At 39.1% G+C, this 20,753-nt stretch overlaps 1 protein-coding gene across 1 annotated transcript; it reads left to right on the top strand.

Annotated features, from left to right (window-relative positions):
- The first annotated feature begins 19,119 nt into the window (after positions 1 to 19,119).
- Positions 19,120 to 20,093, top strand: LOC128051146 (olfactory receptor 18-like). The gene has a single exon (XM_052643641.1). The coding sequence runs from the start codon at positions 19,263 to 19,265 to the stop codon at positions 20,091 to 20,093; it is 831 nt and encodes a 276-aa protein (XP_052499601.1). The 5' UTR covers positions 19,120 to 19,262.
- Positions 20,094 to 20,753: the final 660 nt, after the last annotated feature.

The raw sequence follows: 20,753 nt of genomic DNA, 5'->3' as shown, positions 1-20,753 counted from the left end.
TTTGGGTTTCACCACCAGACACTCTAACTGTACTTGGTTGTGGCCTAAATATGAGTATTTTTCAAAGCACTCAGGTGGTTCTAGTGTGTGGCCAAGATGGAGAACTACCGATGTAAGTCAGAATTTTCCTTTAAAAGTGACCTTTATACTTTGGGTCCTAACTGCTCATGGACAAATGCTGAAGATCCAGAAGAGATCAGAGGTCAAAGGGTAGAAGGTATGAAGACTCTGCTGTAGTAACAAGCAATGCCTTTCCCCCATTATTTCCAATAATCTTCACATGGTGTATCTACATCATATGCATGGACTTTGCTCTGGGGTGGGATGCTCAGAATCACTCTTCTATGTTGCATCTTGTGTTGATCTTACATTCTTTCAACATGATCTGTAAATATCTCTTTGCCCTAAATGCTCAGGTGATCCCTTTAAACCCCTCAAGCCCTTGGTAGAGTAGCTTCCTCCTTCACTTATGATGGCTATATTACTTCTTTTTCTTTCTTTCTTTTTTCACCTTTCAGCCCTTCAGTAACTATTTAACCAACTCTCTGAGTTAAAGCTTTTCACTAAAATGATTAAATGCATTATTCCTGGATGACTGCCACTCAGCCATAAAAACTAATGAAATAATGCCATTTGCAGGAACCTGAATGGACCTAGAGATTGTCATATTGCATGAGGTATGTCAGAGGAAAACAAATATCATATGAAATCACTTATATGTAGGATATATAAAAGGGTACAAATGAACTCATCTACAAAAGAGAAATAGTGTTACAGATGTAGCAAACAAATTTATGCTGAGTAAGGGGCAGTAAGGGATAAATTGGAAGGCTGGAATTGACATATGAAAGTGATGAAGTCACTCAGTCGTGTCCGACTCTGACGACCCCTTGGACTGTAGCCCACCAGGCTCCTCCATCCATGGGATTCTCCAAGCAAGAGTACTGGACATATAAACACAACTACATCCAAATAGATAGATGTTAAGAACCTACTGTATAGCAAAAGGAAGTAACTCTACTCAATACACTGTTCAGTTCAGTGCAGTTCAGTTCAGTCGCTCAGTCGTGTCCGACTCTTTGCAACACCATGAATCGCAGCATGCCAGGCCTCCCTGTCCATCACCAACTCCCGGAGTTCACTCAGACTCATGTTCATCGAGTCCATGATGCCATCCAGCCATCTCATCCTCGGTCGTCCCCTTCTCCTCCTGCCCCCAATCCCTCCCAGCATCGGAGTCTTTTCCAATGAGTCAACTCTTCACATGAGGTGGCCAAAGTACTGGAGCTTCAGCTTTAGCATCATTCCTTCCAAAGAAATCCCAGGGTTGATCTCCTTCAGAATGGACTGGTTGGATGTCCTTGCAGTCCAAGGGACTCTCAAGAGTCTTCTCCAACACCACAGTTCAAAAGTATCAATTCTTCGGTGCTCAGCCTTCTTCACAGTCCAACTCTCACATCCATACATGACCACTGGGAAAACCATAACCTTGACTAGATGGACCTTAGTCAGCAAAGTAATGTCTCTGCTTTTGAATATACTATCTAGGTTGCTCATAACTTTTCTTCCAAGGAGTAAGCGTCTTTTAATTTCATGGCTGCAATCACAATCTGCAGTGATTTTGGAGCCCCCCAAAATAAAGTCTGACACTGTTTCCACTGTTTCCCCGTCTATTTCCCATGAGTGATGGGACCGGATGACATGATCTTCGTTTTCTGAATGTTGAGCTTTAAGCCAACTTTTTCGCTCTCCTCTTTTACTTTCATCAAGAGGCTTTTTAGTTCCTCTTCACAATACACTGTAATGAACTATATAGAAAACATTCTGAAAAAGAATGGATATCTGTATAACTAATTCACTGTAGCTTACACCTGAAAGTAACACAACATTATAAATCAACTCTACTCCAATAAAATTTTTTTGAAAAAACACCAATTGGTTTTTCTTTACTTGACTGACTCTTGACTGATACTATAGCACTGGGTATAAAAATTTGCTCTTATGTACCTGCAACTGGAAGATGCAAAATCCTTCCAGGAAAGACAGGTGGAAGTCAAGTGTATGTCTTAGCTTTGGGTATGCAGCTGGAGAATAGGTGGTATCATATTCCAATTTCTGTGTGACTCCAATGATGCCTGAGGTACATTGAGTCACCCAAGTCTTCAAAATAAGTTTACCTTCTTTCAAGGGAGGACTTTTCCTTTTACTAGAAACAGCCTGGTTAGGACTTCACTTGATTACCATGCCTTCCTGTTCTCTGTCTCAATAATTACATCTTAGGTCTCCTATTGAGTTCTGCAAGACAAGTCAGTTCAATTCAGTCTGACTCTTTGTGACCCCATGGACTGCAGCATGCTGGGCCTCCCTGTCCATCACCAACTCCCAGAGCTTGCTCAGACTCATGTCCATCGAGTTGGTGATGCCATCCAACCATCTCATGCTCTGTCGTCCCCATTCCTCCTGTCTTCAGTCTTTCCCAGCCTCAGGATCTTTTCCAATGAGTCAGTTCTTTGCATCAGGTGGCCAAAGTATTGGAGTTTCAGCTTCAGCACCAGTCCTTCCAATGACTATTCAGGACAGATTTCCTTTAGGATGGAATGGTTTGATTTCCTTGCATTCCAAAGGACTCTCAAGAGTCATCTCCAACACCATAATTTGAAAGCATCAATTCTTTAGTGCTTAGCTTTCTTTATGGTTCAACTCTGACATCTGTACATAACTATTGGAAAAAGCATAACTTTGACGATATGGACCTTTGTTGGCAAAGTAAAGTCTCTGCTTTTTATTGTTTTATAAAATTTTTAAATTTTACTTTATTTTACTTCACAATACTGTATTGGCATTGCCATACATCAACATGAATCCACCACAGGTGTACATGAGTTCCCAATCCTGAACCCCCCTCCCGCCTCCCTCCCCATACCATCTCTCTGGGTCATCCCAGTGCACCAGCCCCGAAAATCCTGTATCCTGCATCGAACCTAGACTAGCGATTCATTTCTTACATGATATTATACATGTTTCAATGCCATTCCCCCAAATCATCCCACCCTCTCCCTCTCCCACAGGGTCCAAAAGTCTGTTCTATACATCTGTGTCTCTTTTGCTGTCTCACATACACAGTTACCATTCAGTTCAGTTCAGTTCAGTTGGTCAGTCGTGTCCGACTCTTTGCAACCCCATGAATCGCACCACACCAGGCCTCCCTGTCCATCACCAACTCCCGGAGTTCACTCAGACTCATGTTCATCGAGTCCGTGATGCCATCCAGCCATCTCATCCTCGGTCGTCCCCTTCTCCTCCTGCCCCCAATCCCTCCCAGCATCGGAGTCTTTTCCAATGAGTCAACTCTTCACATGAGGTGGCCAAAGTACTGGAGTTTCAGCTTTAGCATCATTGCTTCCAAAGAACACCCAGGGCTGATCTCCTTCAGAATGGACTGGTTGGATGTTCTTGCAGTCCAAGGGACTCTCAAGAGTCTTCTCCAACACCACAGTTCAAAAGCATCAATTCTTCGCTGCTCAGCCTTCTTCACAGTCTAACTCTCACGTCATACATGACCACTGGAAAAACGATAGCCTTGACTAGACGGACCTTAGTCGGCAATGTCTCTGCTTTTGAATATGCTATCTAGGTTGATCATAACTTTTCTTCCAAGGAGTAAGCGTCTTTTAATTTCAAGCTGCAATCACCATCTGCAGTTATCATTACTATCTTTCTAAATTCCATATATATGTGTTAGTATACTGTACTGGTGTTTTTCCTTCTGGCTTACTTCACTCTGTAAAATTGGCTCCAGTTTCATCCACCTCATTAGAACTGATTCAAATGTATTCTTTTTGACGGCTGAATAATACTCCATTGTGTATATGTACCACAGCTTTCTTATCCATTCATCTGCTGATGGACATCTAGGTTGTTTCCATGTCCTGGCTATTATAAACAGTGCTGCGATGAACATTGGGGTACATGTGTCTCTTTCAGTTCTGGTTTCCTTGGTGTGTATGCCCAGAAGTGGGATTGCTGGGTCATAAGGTAATTCTATTTGCAATTTTGTAAGGAATCTCCACACTGTTCTCCATAGTAGCTGTACTAGTTTGCATTCCCACCAACAGTGTAGGATGGTTCCCTTTTCTCCACACCCTCTCCAACATTGATTGCTTGTAGACTTTTGGATCGCAGACATTCTGACTGGTGTGAAGTGGTACCTCATTGTGGTCTTGATTTGCATTTCTCTAATAATGAGTGATGTTGAGCATCTTTTCATGTGTTTGTTAGCCATCCGTATGTCTTCTTTGGAGAAATGTCTATTTAGTTCTTTGGCCCATTTTTTGATTGGGTCATTTATTTTTCTGGAATTGAGCTGCATAAGTTCTTGTATATTTTTGAGATTAGTTGTTTGTCAGTTGCTTCATTTGCTAGTATTTTCTCCCATTCAGAAGGCTATCTTTTCACCTTGCTTATAGTTTCCTTTGTTGTGCAGAAGTTTTTAATTTTAATTAGATTCCATTTGTTTATTTTTGCTTTTATTTCCAGAATTCTGGGGGGTGGAACATAGAGGATCCTGCTGTGATTTATGTCTGAGAGTGTTTTGCCTAAGTTCTCCTCAGGAGTTTTATAGTTTCTGGTCTTCCGTTTAGATCTTTAATCCATTTTGAGTTTATTTTCGTGTGCGGTGTTAGAAAGTGATCTAGTTTCATTCTTTCACAAGTGGTTGACCAGTTTTCCCAGCACCACTTGTGAAAGAGATTGTCTTTAATCCATAGTATATTCTTGCCTTTTTTGTCAAAGATAAGGTATTCATAGGTGTGTGGATTTATCTCTGGGCTTTCTATTTTGTTCCATTGATCTATATTTCTGTCTTTGTGCCAGTACCATACTGTCTTGATGACTGTGGCTTTGTAGTAGAGCCTGAAGTCAGGCAGGTTGATTCCTCCAGTTCCATTCTTCTTTCTCAAGATTGCTTTGGCTATTCAAGGTTTTTTGTATTTCCATACAAATCTTGAAATTATTTGTTCTAGTTCTGTGAAAAATATGGCTGGTAGCTTGATAGGGATTGCATTAAATTTGTAAATTGCTTTGGGTAGTATACTCATTTTCACTATATTGATTCTTCCAATCCATGAACATGGTATATTTCTCCATCTATTAGTATCCTCTTTGATTTCTTTCATCAGTGTTTTATAGTTTTCTATATATATGTCTTTAGTTTCTTTAGGTAGATACATTCCTAAGTATTTTATTCTTTTCATTGCAATGGTGAATGGAATTGTTTCCTTAATTTCTTTTTCTACTTTCTCATTATTAGTGTATAGGAATGCAAGGGATTTCTGTGTGTTGATTTTATATCCTGCAACTTTACTATATTCATTGATTAGCTCTCATAATTTTCTGGTGGAGTCTTTAGGCTTTTCTATGTAGAGGATCATGTCATCTGCAAACAGTGAGAGTTTGACTTCTTTTCCAACTTGGATTCCTTTTATTTCTTTTTCTGCTCTGATTGCTGTGTCCAAAACTTCCAGAACTATGTTGAATAGTAGCGGTGAAAGTGGGAACCCTTGTGTTGTTCCTGACTTTAGGGGAAATGTTTTCAATTTTTCACCATTGAGGATAATGTTTTCTGTGTGTTTGTCATATATAGCTTTTATTATGTTGAGGTATGCTCCTTCTATTCCTGCTTTCTGGAGAGGTTCTTTTTTTTTTAATCATAAGTGGATGTTGTCAAAGGTCTTCTCTGCATCTAGTGAGATAATCATATGGCTTTTATTTTTCAGTTTGTTAATGTGGTGTATTACATTGATTGATTTGTGGATATTGAAGAATCCTTGCATCCCTGGGATAAAGCTCACTTGATCATGGTGTATGATCTTTTTAATGTGTTGTTGGATTCTGACTGCTAGAATTTTGTAAAGGATTTTTGCATCTATGTTCATCAGTGATATTGGCCTGTAGTTTTCTTTTTTTGTGGCATCTTTGTCAGGTTTTGGTATTAGGGTGATGGTGGCTTCATAGAACGAGTTTGGAAGTTTACTTTCCTCTGCAATTTTCTGGAAGAGTTTGAGTAGGATAGGTGTTAGCTCTACTCTGAATTTTTGGTAGAATTCAGCTGTGAAGCCGTCTGAACCTGGGCTTTTGTTTGCTGGAAGATTTCTGATTACAGTTTCAATTTCCGTGCTTGTGATGGGTCTGTTAAGATTTTCTATTTCTTCCTGGTCCAGTTTTGGAAAGTTGTACTTTTCTAAGAATTTGTCCATTTCTTCCACGTTGTCCATTTTATTGGCATATAATTGCTGATAGTAGTCTCTTATGATCCTTTGTATTTCTGTGTTGTCTGTTGTGATCTCTCCATTTTCATTTCTAATTTTGTTGATTTGATTTTTCTCCTTTTGTTCTTGATGAGTCTGGCTAATGGTTTGTCAATTTTATTTATCCTTTCAAAGAACCAGCTTTTGGCTTTGTTGATTTTTGCTATGGTCTCTTTTGTTTCTTTTGCATTTATTTCTGCCCTAATTTTTAAGATTTCTTTCCTTCTACTAACCCTGGCATTATTTGTTTCTTCCTTTTCTAGTTGCTTTAGGTGTAGAGTTAGGTTATTTATTTGACTTTTATCTTGTTTCTTGAGGTATGCCTGTATTGCTATGAACTTTCCTCTTAGCACTGCTTTTATAGTGTCCCATAGGTTTTGGGTTGTTGTGTTTTTATTTTCATTCATTTCTATGCATATTTTGATTTCTTTTTTGATTTCTTCTGTGATTTGTTGGTTATTCAGCAGCATGTTGTTCAGCCTCCATATGTTGGAATTTTTAATGTCTCTGCCTTTTAATATGCTGTCTAGGTTTGTCACAGCTTTTCTTCCAAGGAAAAAGTGTCTTTTAGTTTCATGACTTCAGTCACCATCTTCAGTGATTTTGTAGCCCAGGAAAATAAAGTTTGTCACTGTTTCCATTGTTTCCCCATCTATTTGCCATGAAGTGATGAGACCAGATGCCATGATCTTAGTTTTCTGAATGTTGGCCTTTAAGCCAGCTTTCTCACTCTCCTCTTTCACTTTCATCAGGAAGGTCTTTAGTTCCTCTTCGGTTTCTGCCAAAAGAGTAGTGTCATCTGCATATCTGAGATTATTGATATTTCTCCTGGCAATCTTGAATCCAGCTTGTGCTTCATTCAGCCTGGCATTTCACTTAATTTACTCTGCATATAAGTTAAATAAGCAGGATGACAATATACAGCCTTAATGTCCTCCTTTCCCACTTGCTTAGCATGCCTCTGTCAGAATATTTACATCTTAGGGCTCCTATTGCATTCTGCAAAAGAAGTATCCATCACAAATTGAGATGTCACATATTGTTTTTGTGGTAGTAATCTTGGCTGACTGAAAGCTGTGCAGGCCTACTTTAGTGACTTTCCATTTTACCACTTAAGAAAATCACCAATCAACTCTACTGATGAGAGACTTTGAAGATTTTAAAATTTAAAAAAAAAAAGAGAGAGAAAAAAAATAATAAAATAAAATAAAAATTGAGACTTAAAAAAAATAAAAAAATTAAATTAAAAAAAAAAGAATATACTTGAAAAAAGATAAATTCTTAGTTGTTTAGGGAAAGAGATATCACCCCCAAAAAGTTACTAAAATGACTAAAATACTATATCTGCATATCCATTTAAGCTAACCTAAGTGACAGTCAAAAAATCTTGAAAGAAGCCAAAGTAATGCTACTTTGTGTGTGTGTGTGTGTGTGATTCTGTTTTCTGTTTATTTTCTGTTAAACTTCTATCACTCGGTTTCTTATTAGATCGTGTTAAATTCTCATAGCAAATGAATATAGGGCATTTTAAATCCATAAATATTACAAGAGAAAGTATACACTTGAATCGTAATCCTAGGTGTTCTACAATATTCATGGAATGATTTTCTGCAATGCTCACAATTGGCAATATGTCAGAAAAGGCATTCTGCTTGTATGAATTTAATGTATTACATTCCACAGAGAAAAGAAATCTTATATTCCATGTCTTTCACTGTCTGACTGATTTCACTTACCATAATGACCTAACAGAAACAGAAGAGATTAAGAAGAGGTGGCAAGAATACATAGAAGAATTGTATAAAAAAATTCTTAATGACACGGATAACCACGATGGTGTGGTCACTCACCTAGAGCCAGACATTCTGGAGTGTGAAGTCAAGTGGGCCTGAGGAAACATTATGACTAACAAGTTAGTGGAACTGATGGAATTCCAGCTGAGCTACTTCAAATCCTAAAAGATGACACTGTTAAAATGCTACACTTAATGTGCCAACAAATTTGGAAAACTCAGCAATGGCCACAGGACTGGAAAATGTAAATTTTCATTCCAATTGCAAAGAAGGGCAATGCCAAAGGATGTTCAAACTACTTTACAGTTGTGCTCATTTCACATGCTAGTAAGGTAATGCTCAAAATCCTTCAAGCTAGGCTTGAACAGTAGGTGAACCGAAAACTTCCAGATGGACAAGCTGGATTTAGAAAAGGCAGAGGAACCAGAGATCAAATAGTCAATACCCATTGGATTATAGAAAAAGCAAAGGAATTCCAGAAAACTATCTACCTCTGCTTCATTGACTACAATAAAGTCTTTGACTCAGTGGATCACAACAAACTGTTAAAAATTCTTACAGTGAGGAAATGCCAGACCACCTTACCCGTCTCTTGAGAAACCTGAATGCAGGACAAGAAGCAATAGTTAGAACTGGACATGGAACAATGGACTGTTTCAAAATTGGGGAAGGAGTATATCAAGGTTGTATATTTCACTTATATGCACTGTGAACATCATGCGAAATGCTGTGCTGGTTGACTCACAAGCTGGAAACAAGATTGCCTGGGGAAATATCAGCAACCTCAGATATGACAGCAACCCAACACCACCCTAAATGCAGAAAGCAAAGAGCCTCTTGATGAAGGTGAAAGAAGATGAAAATGAAAAAGCTGGCTTAAAACAAAAAATGAAAAAGCTAAGATCATGGCATCTGGTCCCATCACTTCATGGCAAATAAATGGGGAAATAATGGAAACAGTGACAGATTTTCTTTTCTTTGGCTCTAAAATCACTCCCTACAGTGATTGCAGTCATGAGATTAAAAGATGCTTGTTTCTTGGAAGGAAAGCTATGACAAACTGAGATAGCATATTGAAAAGCAGAGATATCACTGTGCCAACAAATGTCCACATAGTCAAAGCTATGGTTTTTCCAGTAGTCATATATGGATGTGAGAGTTGGACTGTAAAGAAGGCTAAGCACTGAAAAATGGATGCTTTCGAACTGTGGTGTTGGAGAAGACTCTTGAGAGTCCCTCGGACAGCAAGGAGATCAAATCAGTCAGTCTTAAAGGAAATCAACACTGAATATTCATTGGAAGGACTAACACTGGAGCCGAAGCATCAATACTTTGGCTACCTGATGTTAAGAGCTGACTCATTAGAAAGTACCTTGATGCTGGGAAAGATTGAAGGCAACAGAAGGGGATAACAGAGGATGAGATGGTTGGATGGCATCACCAACTCAATGGACATGAGTTCATGCTAGCTCCAGGAGATGGTGAAGCACTGGGAAGCCTGGTGTGCTGCAGTCCACGAGGTTGTGAAGAGTTGAATACAACTGGGTGACTGAAAAACAACAACACCTGGGAAGCCCCTGATCAAATCTACTGTGTTGCTATTTGGTCATAATGATAGGAGGCATTGAGAACTGGGGAAAGAACATGACATATGTCACATTTTATGGTACAAACATAACTACCTTGGTTTCCTTGTCTCATGTCTTATAAATTCGTCTTTGTCTTTGACCTAGAATCTTATTCCTAGATCTCAGTATGAAAGCATTTCAGTTTAGTGATACATTTTTGCCACGAACTAAATATTTAAATGCTACAACACCTAGTGACTTCCTCTCTTATCCACCTGTGCATATGTGCTATGCAATTTCCCTTAAAAATATCCTCTGTCACTTATTTATACACGGTTGCATAACATTCTTTCCTCCATATCCAATCTGATATGGTTTAAGTTAAAGTTTTCTTCATGTCACTTAAGGACAAACCAACCTCTGCATTTCTCAGGAGAGCACTCTCTGTCAGGAAGATTGCATGGACAGAATTGAGAAGGTTACATCCCAACACTCTCCACATACATCCCACTTTATCCAATAGCAAAAATGGGTAAGCCAAATCCATAAAGTCCTCAAGAGCTGAGACCACAAAGAAACCAAGAGAAAAAATATCCAGCTTTGAGTGGATTCCATTTGAATTACCAGGAATCAGATACATGTGGAACATAGCATGTGGAAATTTGTTACATCTGTTCATGGAACAGCTGCAGGTTGTCCAGACATTGATGGAGGGGCTCTCCTAGTGTATCAGAAACCAGGGGTCTACTTGAGACTGCATGACCTGAAGTTGTAGAAGTACCCAGGGGAGAGGAAGGTCTACCCATTTCTAGTTTTTTTCCAGGAAATTTTTGTTGAGAGCATGTTGGTGCAATGAATCTGGGAATATACTGAAAAGTAGATGGGCAAGACTTGATCTTGGAAGGGTTTGTTGCACAGGGTCCTTATAGAGGATGAGGCCTGTGTGGTGGGCAGGATCTGAGATGGTCTCACTTATCCCACCTCTTGGTTTTCATTCCATTGTATGTTTCCTCCCATCAACTGTGAACTAAAGTAAAGAGATAAAAGCATGTTATCTTTACGGACAATTATTAACTCTGAAAATGGAAAGTGCATCACATCATTAGTTAGACCTCTTGCTACATAGATTTCATAATTGATAAAATGGATTTCAACATATCAAAACCACACATTGAATGGATAAAATTGAGGAAAAAAAATGTCTGACATTATGTTAAGATCCTGCAAGTTGGAGGTAAGAAGCAAGAGTACATGAAATTTCCTCTTGAGATGAAGAAAGACCCAGACCCTTCCCAGGACATTCACTTTTCTCCTTTTCCTGTTTTGTTAGTATTAACAAGTCTCCAGAGAGTGGGACAACATGGACCAACTGGCTAATGATGAGCTTTGGGCATTGAGCCCTAAGGTCATACCTTTGTCAATAATTGGTCAGTGTCTCTAGCTTGTTATGTTGCCAGTTCTAATATTGTGAGTCCATACCTGTTTCTCCATCTTTTGTAGGAACCTGCATTAGAAGGTCCAGCCTGAGTCTGTCTTCCTGTCCGTCCTGCGAAGGGACCCTGAGACTTCATCACACACCACGCAGGAAAGGGGCAGTGAGTCTGTGCTCTTTGGTCATGTTCCAGCAGAGATGCAGCCTAGCCCAGTAAGTCCTGAGGGAGACAGTGATTGATGAATGAAAGGAGTTTGGGGAGCATGATTTTATGCACGACATGGCAAACATGACATTTGGAATAGACAGGTGGGAGGGCACCAGTATACAAATTTCAGATTAGAGCCCTATGACACTTATGTTCTTGTGTGTGAGAACTCTGATTCAGAGTTCTGCTTACACCATCACTGGTGTGGCTCTGCCTGGTATGCTTCCCACCAGAGCAGTGAATAGATCTCTGTAAACTTTCCCACTTCCCTCCCCTAGTGGCTCAGAGATTAAAGCATCTGCCTGCAATGCAGGAAACTTAGGTTTAATCCCTGGGTCAGGAAGATCGCCTGGAGAAGGAAATGGTTATCCAGGACTCTTGCCTGGAAAATCCCATGGACAGAGAAGCTTGGTAGTTTACAGTCCATGGGGTTGCAAAGACCTGGACACCACCAAGCGACTTCACTTTCACTTTCAAACTTCCCCATGAGTACATCAGGTAATTCTGCAAGTGCTGATGAAGATGGTGAGGAGGATGACATTAACCATAATATCAGGTACTGTTACTTAAGACTTCATAAGTGTCAGGCTCTGAGGTATATGTTTTATGTTTCATTTTTTATTGCATCTACATCAAATTATGGTCTTCCCAGGTGGTGCTAGAGGTAAAGAACCTGCCTGCTAATGCAGGAGACATGAGAGACTTGGGTTCGATCACTGGGTAGGAAGGATCCCCTGAAGGAGGTCATGGCAACCCACTCCAGTATTTTAGCCTGGAGAATTCCATGGACAGAGGATTCTGGCCAGCTACAATCCATGGGGTCACAAAGAGTCAGATTCGACTGAAGTGACTTAGCACACAGGCATGCACAAAATTATAACTGCCTACATTATTATTAATAAGAGAAAAGAAGTACAACATTTTATGTCATATGTATCAGGTCATGAGTTAGAAAGTGTTAAAGCCAAGTTGAAGCCAGTCATTCTAGAGAGAATGACTCAAGACACAAGGAATCTGAGCAGTCTTCCTCTTGCCACCCAGTCAGTCAGTCACTTCCCTGTGAGTCTGGGCAGAAACTCCCTGCTCACTGTGCCCTTCCCCTTGGAGTTTTCTGGAGGACACATTGGAGTTTACTGGTAACACTTACTGCATCAACTATAGGAAGGATGTCTGAAATCGCAGACAAAAGTCATAGAAATATTTGGCACCTGAAGCTTCAGGGTGGGCTTCCCTGGTGGCTCAGACAGTAAAGATTCACCCTGCAGTGAGGGAGACCTGGGTTTGATCCCTGGGCAGAGAAGACGGCATGGTAATCCACTCCAGTATTCTTGCCTGGAGAATCCACATGACAGAGGAGCCTGGTGGGCTACAGTCTACGGGGTTGCAAGGAGGCAGACATGACTGAGTGACTAAGCACAGCATAGCACTTCAGCATAGATCTCTGTTTACTCTGTCCCTGGGTTTCAGTTCACATGTCCACTTTCTCCTCTGTACTTAAAATCAGTTTCCTCAATCATGAAAGGAGACACAGAATCAGAGCCTTGTGATCCACTCCTACTCAGAAAAATGAAAACAGTTCAAAATAATGTATCCCAGATGTATATGTTGTTAAATCTCTGTACTTCTGCCAAACACTTTCAGGAAGTCTGAAAAGAGTGAAGTTTAGGGTATGGGACTGAGAGAAGAAAAACTTAATTTTCATTCTTCTATGCTGCACTCATTCTCAGTGTGTTATGGGAAATTTTTTAGAATCTGTGAGATTTAGTCATGTCAACTGAGCTGATTGTTCACAGACAGAAACCCACTGAAGTTGGATTAAAATAATAATAGTGCTTTGTGTAATAATTGTATGATGGGCATACAAGAAGGGCAAGTTCCTTTTTTGATTTTTTTTTTTTTACTAATAATGACTATGCTAATTTTCGTGTTATCAAATTTGAATATCTGTTGATCTGATGCTCTGATCCCTGACAGGACATTTTTTTTTTAATTTTAATTTTTACTTTATTTTACTTTACAATACTGTATTGGTTTTGCCATACATTGACATGAATCCACCACGGGTGTACATGTGTTCCCAAACATGAACCCCCCTCCCTCTTCCCTCCCCATAACACCTCTCTGGGTCATCCCCGTGCACCAGCCCCAAGCATGCTGTATCCTGCATCGGACATAGACTGGCAATTCATTTCTTACATGATAGTATACATGTTTCAATGTCATTCTCCCAAATCATCCCACCCTCTCCCTCTCCCTCTGAGTCCAAAAGTCCGCTCTACACATCTGTGTCTCTTTTGCTGTCTTGCATACAGGGTCATCATTGCCATCTTTCTAAATTCCATATATATGTGTTAGTATACTGTATTCACTCCCCAGAATTCTGGAAATAAAAGCAAAAATAAACAAATGGGATCTAATTAAAATGAAAAGCTTCTGCACAACAAAGGAAAATATAAGCAAGGTGAAAAGACAGCCTTCTGAATGGGAGAAAATAATCGCAAATGAAGCAACTGACAAACAACTAATCTCAAAAATATACAAGCAACTTATGCAGCTCAATTCCTGACAGGACATTTTATTTTTGTTTACATAAGCACATTCTTCATAGATGAAGAGAAATGACCGAGACTCATTAATTTCTGATTCCCCAGAGACTCTTATCTTGTTGACACAGAGACAGCAACAAGAATAAAACAAATCCAGTTAAATTTTGTTTAAACCCTTCCATTTTTCATAGAAACAAAGTGTGCACCCAAGTTCATGACACTGGTTGCTATTAGGGAGGTGTATGCAGAGAAATGGAGAAGGCAATGGCACCCCACTCCAGTACTCTTGCCTGGAAAATCCCATGGATGGAGGAGACTGGTAGGCTGCAGTCCATGTGGTCGCCAAGAGTCGGACATGACTGAGTGACTTCACTTCCACTTTTCACTTTCATGCATTGGAGAAGGAAATGGCAACCCACTCCAGTGTTCTTGCCTGGAGAATCCCAGGGATGGGGAAGCCTGGTGGGCTGCCGTCTATGGGATCGCACAGAGACGGACATGACTGAAGTGACTTAGCAGCAGCAGCAGCATGCAGAGAAATGGATTTGAGCTGAGACATCAAGAGAAGTTAAATTTTATTGTTAATGTTTCAAATCTGTATGAAATCTAAAGCAAATATTAGAAAATGTTTCTGTTTTAAAAATAGTGTGAATTCATGATTGTATAAATAGATGATGGTCATTGAGCTTTTTCTAAGTGTTAGACTGTATTCTAAAGCAGTGTTTATCAAGCCCAGCTTCAAAGAAGGGAGACCAATAAATTCACATGTAGAGATCCCGAAAATGATTTGAGGCTGAGGCGAGTAGTTTTTAAGTAAGCACATGTAAATAATAGATCAACTGGAACCGAAAACCACTTGTTTAAGCGATATTAATGATTTTTTAAAAACTGTCTTGCAATAGTCCTATTCAGTAGGTTCAATTACTGTCATAATTTCACAGATAAGGACACTGCCAAGATGTCTTTGTGTTATTCTATTTTAATCTCTTTTTTCCCACAATTAAGTAATAGTTTGAATGTCAAAATAAAGAACTTGAATTGCCTATAAAAAGCAGAAATAGAAGAATTACAACCCCTCTATCAGGACTGATTGACAGGAAAATTTGTTACCTTGACATAAGAAGGCTGAGTCCTGACCTGGCAGTGGGACCTTCCCTAGTGTTAACCTCCTCAACAGTAAATAAGAGGGTTTATGATCAGGAGAACAAGACCACTGGGTAAAAGGTGCTCAACATCAGGTAACATTAGGACATGCAAGACCAAATGTAAATCAAATATCACCTCACATCTGTTAGGATGGCTATTATATACAAAAAGACAACAAATATTGGGTAGGATGTGGAGTTTAAGAGAACACTTGTACTTGGTTGGTGGCAATGAATATTTGTACAGCTATTACACAGAAATCCCTTGCATTCCTATACACTAATACTGAGAAAATAGAAAGAGAAATTAAGGAAACAGTTCCATTCACTACTGCAATGAAAAGAATAAAACACTTAGGAATATATCTACCTAAAGAAACTAAAGACCTATATATAGAAAACTATAAAACACTGGTGAAAGAAATCAAAGAGGATACTAATAGATGGAGAAATATACCATGTTCAGGGATCAGAAGAATCAATATAGTGAAAATGAGTATACTACCCAAAGCAATCTACAGATTCGATGCAATCCCTATCAAGCTACCAACGGTATTTTTCACAGAGCTAGAACAAATAATTTCACAATTTGTATGGAAATACAAAAAAACCTCGAATAGCCAAAGCAATCTTGAGAAAGAAGAATGGAACTGGAGGAATCAACCTGCCTGACTTCAGGCTCTACTACAAAGCCACAGTCATCAAGACAGTATGGTACTGGCACAAAGACAGAAATACAGATCAATGGAACAAAATAGAAAGCCCAGAGATAAATCCACACACCTATGAATACCTTATCTTTGACAAAAAAGGCAAGAATATACTATGGATTAAAGACAATCTCTTTCACAAGTGGTGCTGGGAAAACTGGTCAACACTTGTGAAAGAATGAAACTAGAACACTTTCTAACACCATACACAAAAATAAGCTCAAAATGGATTAAAGATCTAAATGTAAGACCAGAAACTATAAAACTCCTGAGGAGAACACAGGCAAAACACTCTCTGACATAAATCACAGCAGGATTCTCTATGACCCACCTCCCAGAATATTGGAAATAAAAGCAAAAATAAACAAATGGGATCCAATTAAAATTAAAAGCTTCTGCACAACAAAGGAAACTATAAGCAAGGTGAAAGACAGCCTTCAGAATGGGAGAAAATAATAGCAAATGAAGCAGCTGAGAAACAACGAATCTCAAAAATATACAAGCAACTCCTGCAGCTCAATTCCAGAAAAATAAACGACCTAATCAAAAATGGGCCAAAGAACTAAATAGACATTTCTCCAAAGAAGGCATACAGATGGCTAACAAACACATGAAAAGATGCTCAACATCACTCATTATCAGAGAAATGCAAATCAAAACCACACTGAGGTACCATTTCACTCCAGTCAGAATGGCTGAGATCCAAAAGTCTACAAGCAGTAAATGCTGGAGAGGGTGTGGAGAAAAGGGAACCCTCCTACACTGTTGGTGGGAATGCAAACTAGTACAGCCACTATGGAGAACAGTGTGGAGATTCCTTAAAAAACTGGAAATAGAACTGCCTTATGACCCAGCAATCCCACTGCTGGGCATACACACCAAGGAAACCAGAATTTAAAGAGACATGTGTATCCCAATGTTCATCACAGCACTGTTTATAATAGCCAGGACATGGAAACAACCTAGATGTCCATCAGCAGATGAATGGATAAGAAAGCTGTGGTACATATACACAATGGAGTATTACTCAGCCATTAAAAAGAATACATTTGCATCAGTTCTAATGAGATGGATGAAACTGGAGCCGATTATACAGAGTGAAGTAAGCCAGAAAGAAAAATACCAATACAATATACTAACACATATATATGGTATTTAGAAAGATGGTAACGACTACCCTGTATGTAAGACAGCAAAAGAGACATAGATGTATAGAACAGAGTTTTGGGCTCTGTGGGAGAGGGTGAGGGTGGGATGATTGAGGAGAATGGCATTGAAACATGTGTAATATCATATGTGAAATGAATTGCCAGTCCAGGTTCGATGCATGATACTGGATGCTTGGGGCTGGTGCACTGAGACAACCCAGAGGGATGGTACGGGGAGGGAGGAGGGAGGGGGGTTCAGGATGGGGAACATGTGTATACCTGTGGCAGATTCATGTTGATGTATGGCAAAACCAATACAATATTTTAAAGTAATTAACCTCCAATTAAAAAAGTAAATTTATATTAAAAATAAAATAAATAAATTTATATTAAAAATTAGAAAGAAAAGAGAACAGAATGGAGGTTCCTAAAGAAATTAAAAACTGCAACAAACTGAAGTAGAACTACCTTAGTATCCAACAACCCTACTTCAGGGTATATGCCAAAGGAATGAAATCCGAACCTTAAAGAGATAAGTGCATTCCCATGTCATGGCATTATTATTTTATTTTATTTTTTTCATTATTATTTTAAATAGTGAAAATATGGGTATGTGTCTGTTGACAGATGAATAAATAAAGAAAGCATGATGTGTGTATGTAAACAATTAGATGTTAGCCATAAAAACAAGGAAATCCTGCCATTTGTGACAACAGGAATGGACCTGGAAAATAATATGCTTATTTAAAAACATATACCAGATGTAGAGTCAGATACTGTATGATCTCATTTATGTGTGGGAGCTAAGAAAGTAAAAATCTTGGACCATGGATTAGAAATGTAGTTGTGAGAACTGGTGGTGGAGAAACTGGTGGAGAAACTTTCAGTTGTGAAATGAGTAAGTTCTGATCTAAATACAGTCTGTTGATTATAGTTAATAATAATATATTATATTCTTGAAATCTGCTAAGAAAGATCTGCTTAACTGTTACTATACACACACACACACAAACACACACACACACACACACAGACGAATAGAAATTCTGTGAGGTTACAGACATGCTAATTAACTTGATTGTGGTAATCGTTCGTAATGTTGATATATATAAAATCATCATTTTCGACATCTTTTAAAACACTTCATTGCATAACCCAAATAAATGCAATTTTGTCAACCAAACGTCAATAAACCAAAAAAAAAAAAAAAAAAAAAGAGGAAGAAGAAAAACAATGATGTAGTATTATCCCACGAGTACAGAATAGAGTCCAAAAATGTAAGTGGTATCACACATCAGACATTTTGCTGAGGCGGAATTGCAACAAATAACCCCATATAAAAGACACAATTTCAAGAGGCTTTCTTAACTTTCATTGTCATTTAATTATTAACAATCCCCTGTAAACTAACACCACCTTGTAGTCACAAATGCATTATGATTATGTGCACTTAATTAAACCATATTAACTGAAATTTGAAGTCCATCAATGGGGCCTCCCTTGTGGCTCAGCTGGTAAAGAATCCTCCTGCAATGTGGGAGACCTGTGTTCAACCCCTGGGTTGGGAAGATCCCCTGGAGAAGGGAAAGGCTACTCACTTCAGTATTCTAGCCTGGAGAATTCCGTGGACTGTAGAGTCCATCAAAGATATCAAGTATATAGTAAATGGCCTTCAAAAGAAAACCTTGACATTTGAATAATCACTTATTTCATGAAGGAGGGAAGACAGAAAAATAAAGAAGGATAAAACACTGCATATTATATAAAATGTGTTATGATTATGAACATTTTAATTTATAATCCAGATGACATAGTCCTATATTTCATAGAGATTTGTAGATATTCCAAGTGAAGGAATTATCTAGAATTATATTTGAATAAAACAAGATTTATATATGTGGCTTCATTTCTTTAAATTGGAATTTAGTTTTTCTTAAGGAGGAAAAGAGTGTCTCATTCAGGCTAGTGGAGAGAGTAGCATGGAAACATATACACTAACATATGCAAAAAAGAAGGCTGTATTTTACTGAGATCCTGGAGGTATTACCTCTAATATCCTCCCTCCCTTTCACTTTTCAGTGAAGTTTTATAAAGTATGGGTGTATCGACAGAGGTGAATAACACATAAACCAAGAAGTAAACGGTTCTAAACAGAATTTGTCACTAAGAAATATTGCTGAAGGTACTGGGGTATATGGTCTTAGAAATGAATTGCTTGAATCCAAAATATGGACAGAGTGCTCAATGCCCATTTACTTATTTCCTATTTTTCAAACCCTCTTTTCTTCTTCCAAAGGTGTCCAAGCAGCACAAAGCTGGAAATCTAACAAGTGTCTCAGAATTCTTCCTCCTGGGCCTGTCAGATGATCCAGAACTGCAGCCTTTGCTCTGTATCCTATTCCTGTCCATGTACCTGGTCACCATGCTGGGGAACCTGCTCATCATCCTGGCTGTCACCTCTGACCCCCGCCTCCACACACCCATGAACTTCTTCCTCTCCAACCTGTCCATGGCGGACATTGGTTTCATCTCCAGCACTGTCCCCAATATGATTGTGAACATCCAAACTCACAGAAGAGTCATTTCCTATGTGGGCTGCCTGACACAGATGTCTACTTTTACCCTTTTTGGTTGTTTGGATGATACGCTTCTGCTTGTGATGGCCTATGACAGGTTTGTGGCCATCTGTCAGCCATTGCACTACACTGTCATCATGAACCCATACCTGTGTTGCTCTTTAGTTTTGGTGTCCACTTTTGTTAGTCTTTTGGAGTCCCAGGTGCACAATTTGATTGTGTTACAAGTCACCTGCTTCAAGGATGTGGAAATTTCTAATTTCTTCTGTGACCCTTCTCTACTCCTCAAGCTTGCCTGTTCTGATGCTTTCACCAGTAACATAGTCATGTATTTTGCTGGTACCATCTTTGGATTTATCCCTGTCTCAGGTATCTTTTTCTCTTACTATAAAATTTTTTCCTCCATTCTGAGAGTCCCCTCATTAGGTGGGAGGTATAAAGCCTTCTCCACCTGTGGCTCTCACCTGACAGTTGTTTGCTTATTTTATGGAACAGGGCTTGGTGTGTACCTCAGCTCAGCCATCTCACAATCTCCCAGGAAGGATGCAGTGGCCTCAGTGGTGTACATTGTGGTCACCCCCATGCTGAACCCCTTCATCTACAGTCTCAGGAATAGAGACATCAAAAGGGCCATGTTCAGGTTCCTCAGCAAAACAATGTAATCTCAGTACCTGTGTCATTCATTTAGAATGTAGGTTATAAAATGCAACAAAACTATGCATGTGGGCCTCATTCTACCCCTCTCATCACCTCCTTTTGTAGTTCTTCTGGCCTTCAACACTTCTCCTTGCTTAACACCTGAGTGTTGCTGAGTTTGATGTCTTTAATGAGACTGTGGGAATATTCTGGGATCCTTTGTATAGCTTAATAAATGCAGGATTGAATATTATTTTACTGTGGTGATGCTTCATTTTATTGTTAGCGGTCCAAGCATCCTGGTAAGATGAACAACTTTTTTCTGCATATTTACAATTTACATCTTTCCCATAGTTTTTGTATATTTTCCATGTGTGTGCTCAGTTGCTCAGTTGTCTGACTTTTTGTGACCCCATGGATAGTAGCCTGCCAGGCCCCTGTCAGTGGAGTTTTCCAGGCGAGAATACTAAAGTGGGTGGCCATTTCCTCCTCCAGGGAATTTTCCCAACCGAGGGATCAAACCTGTGTCTCTTATGTCTTCTATATTTGCAGATTAATTCTTTGCCACTAACACCACCTAGAAAGCCCAAAAGCAATAGACAGAGGAGCCCAGCTGGTTACTGTCTAAAGGGTTTCAAAGAGTTGGACATGACTGAGCCACTAAGCCCTTCCACTTCCATGAAAGA

The sequence above is a fragment of the Budorcas taxicolor genome, chromosome 7 (assembly GCF_023091745.1).
Source record: "Budorcas taxicolor isolate Tak-1 chromosome 7, Takin1.1, whole genome shotgun sequence".
NCBI classification, from domain to species: Eukaryota; Metazoa; Chordata; class Mammalia; order Artiodactyla; family Bovidae; genus Budorcas; species Budorcas taxicolor.
This window is presented reverse-complemented; position numbering and strand designations above follow the sequence as displayed.

Bases quoted from the DNA above. Each gene is read 5' to 3' on its own strand.
- LOC128051146 (XM_052643641.1), top strand. From the start codon at position 19,263: ATGTACCTGGTCACCATGCTGGGGAACCTGCTCATCATCCTGGCTGTC.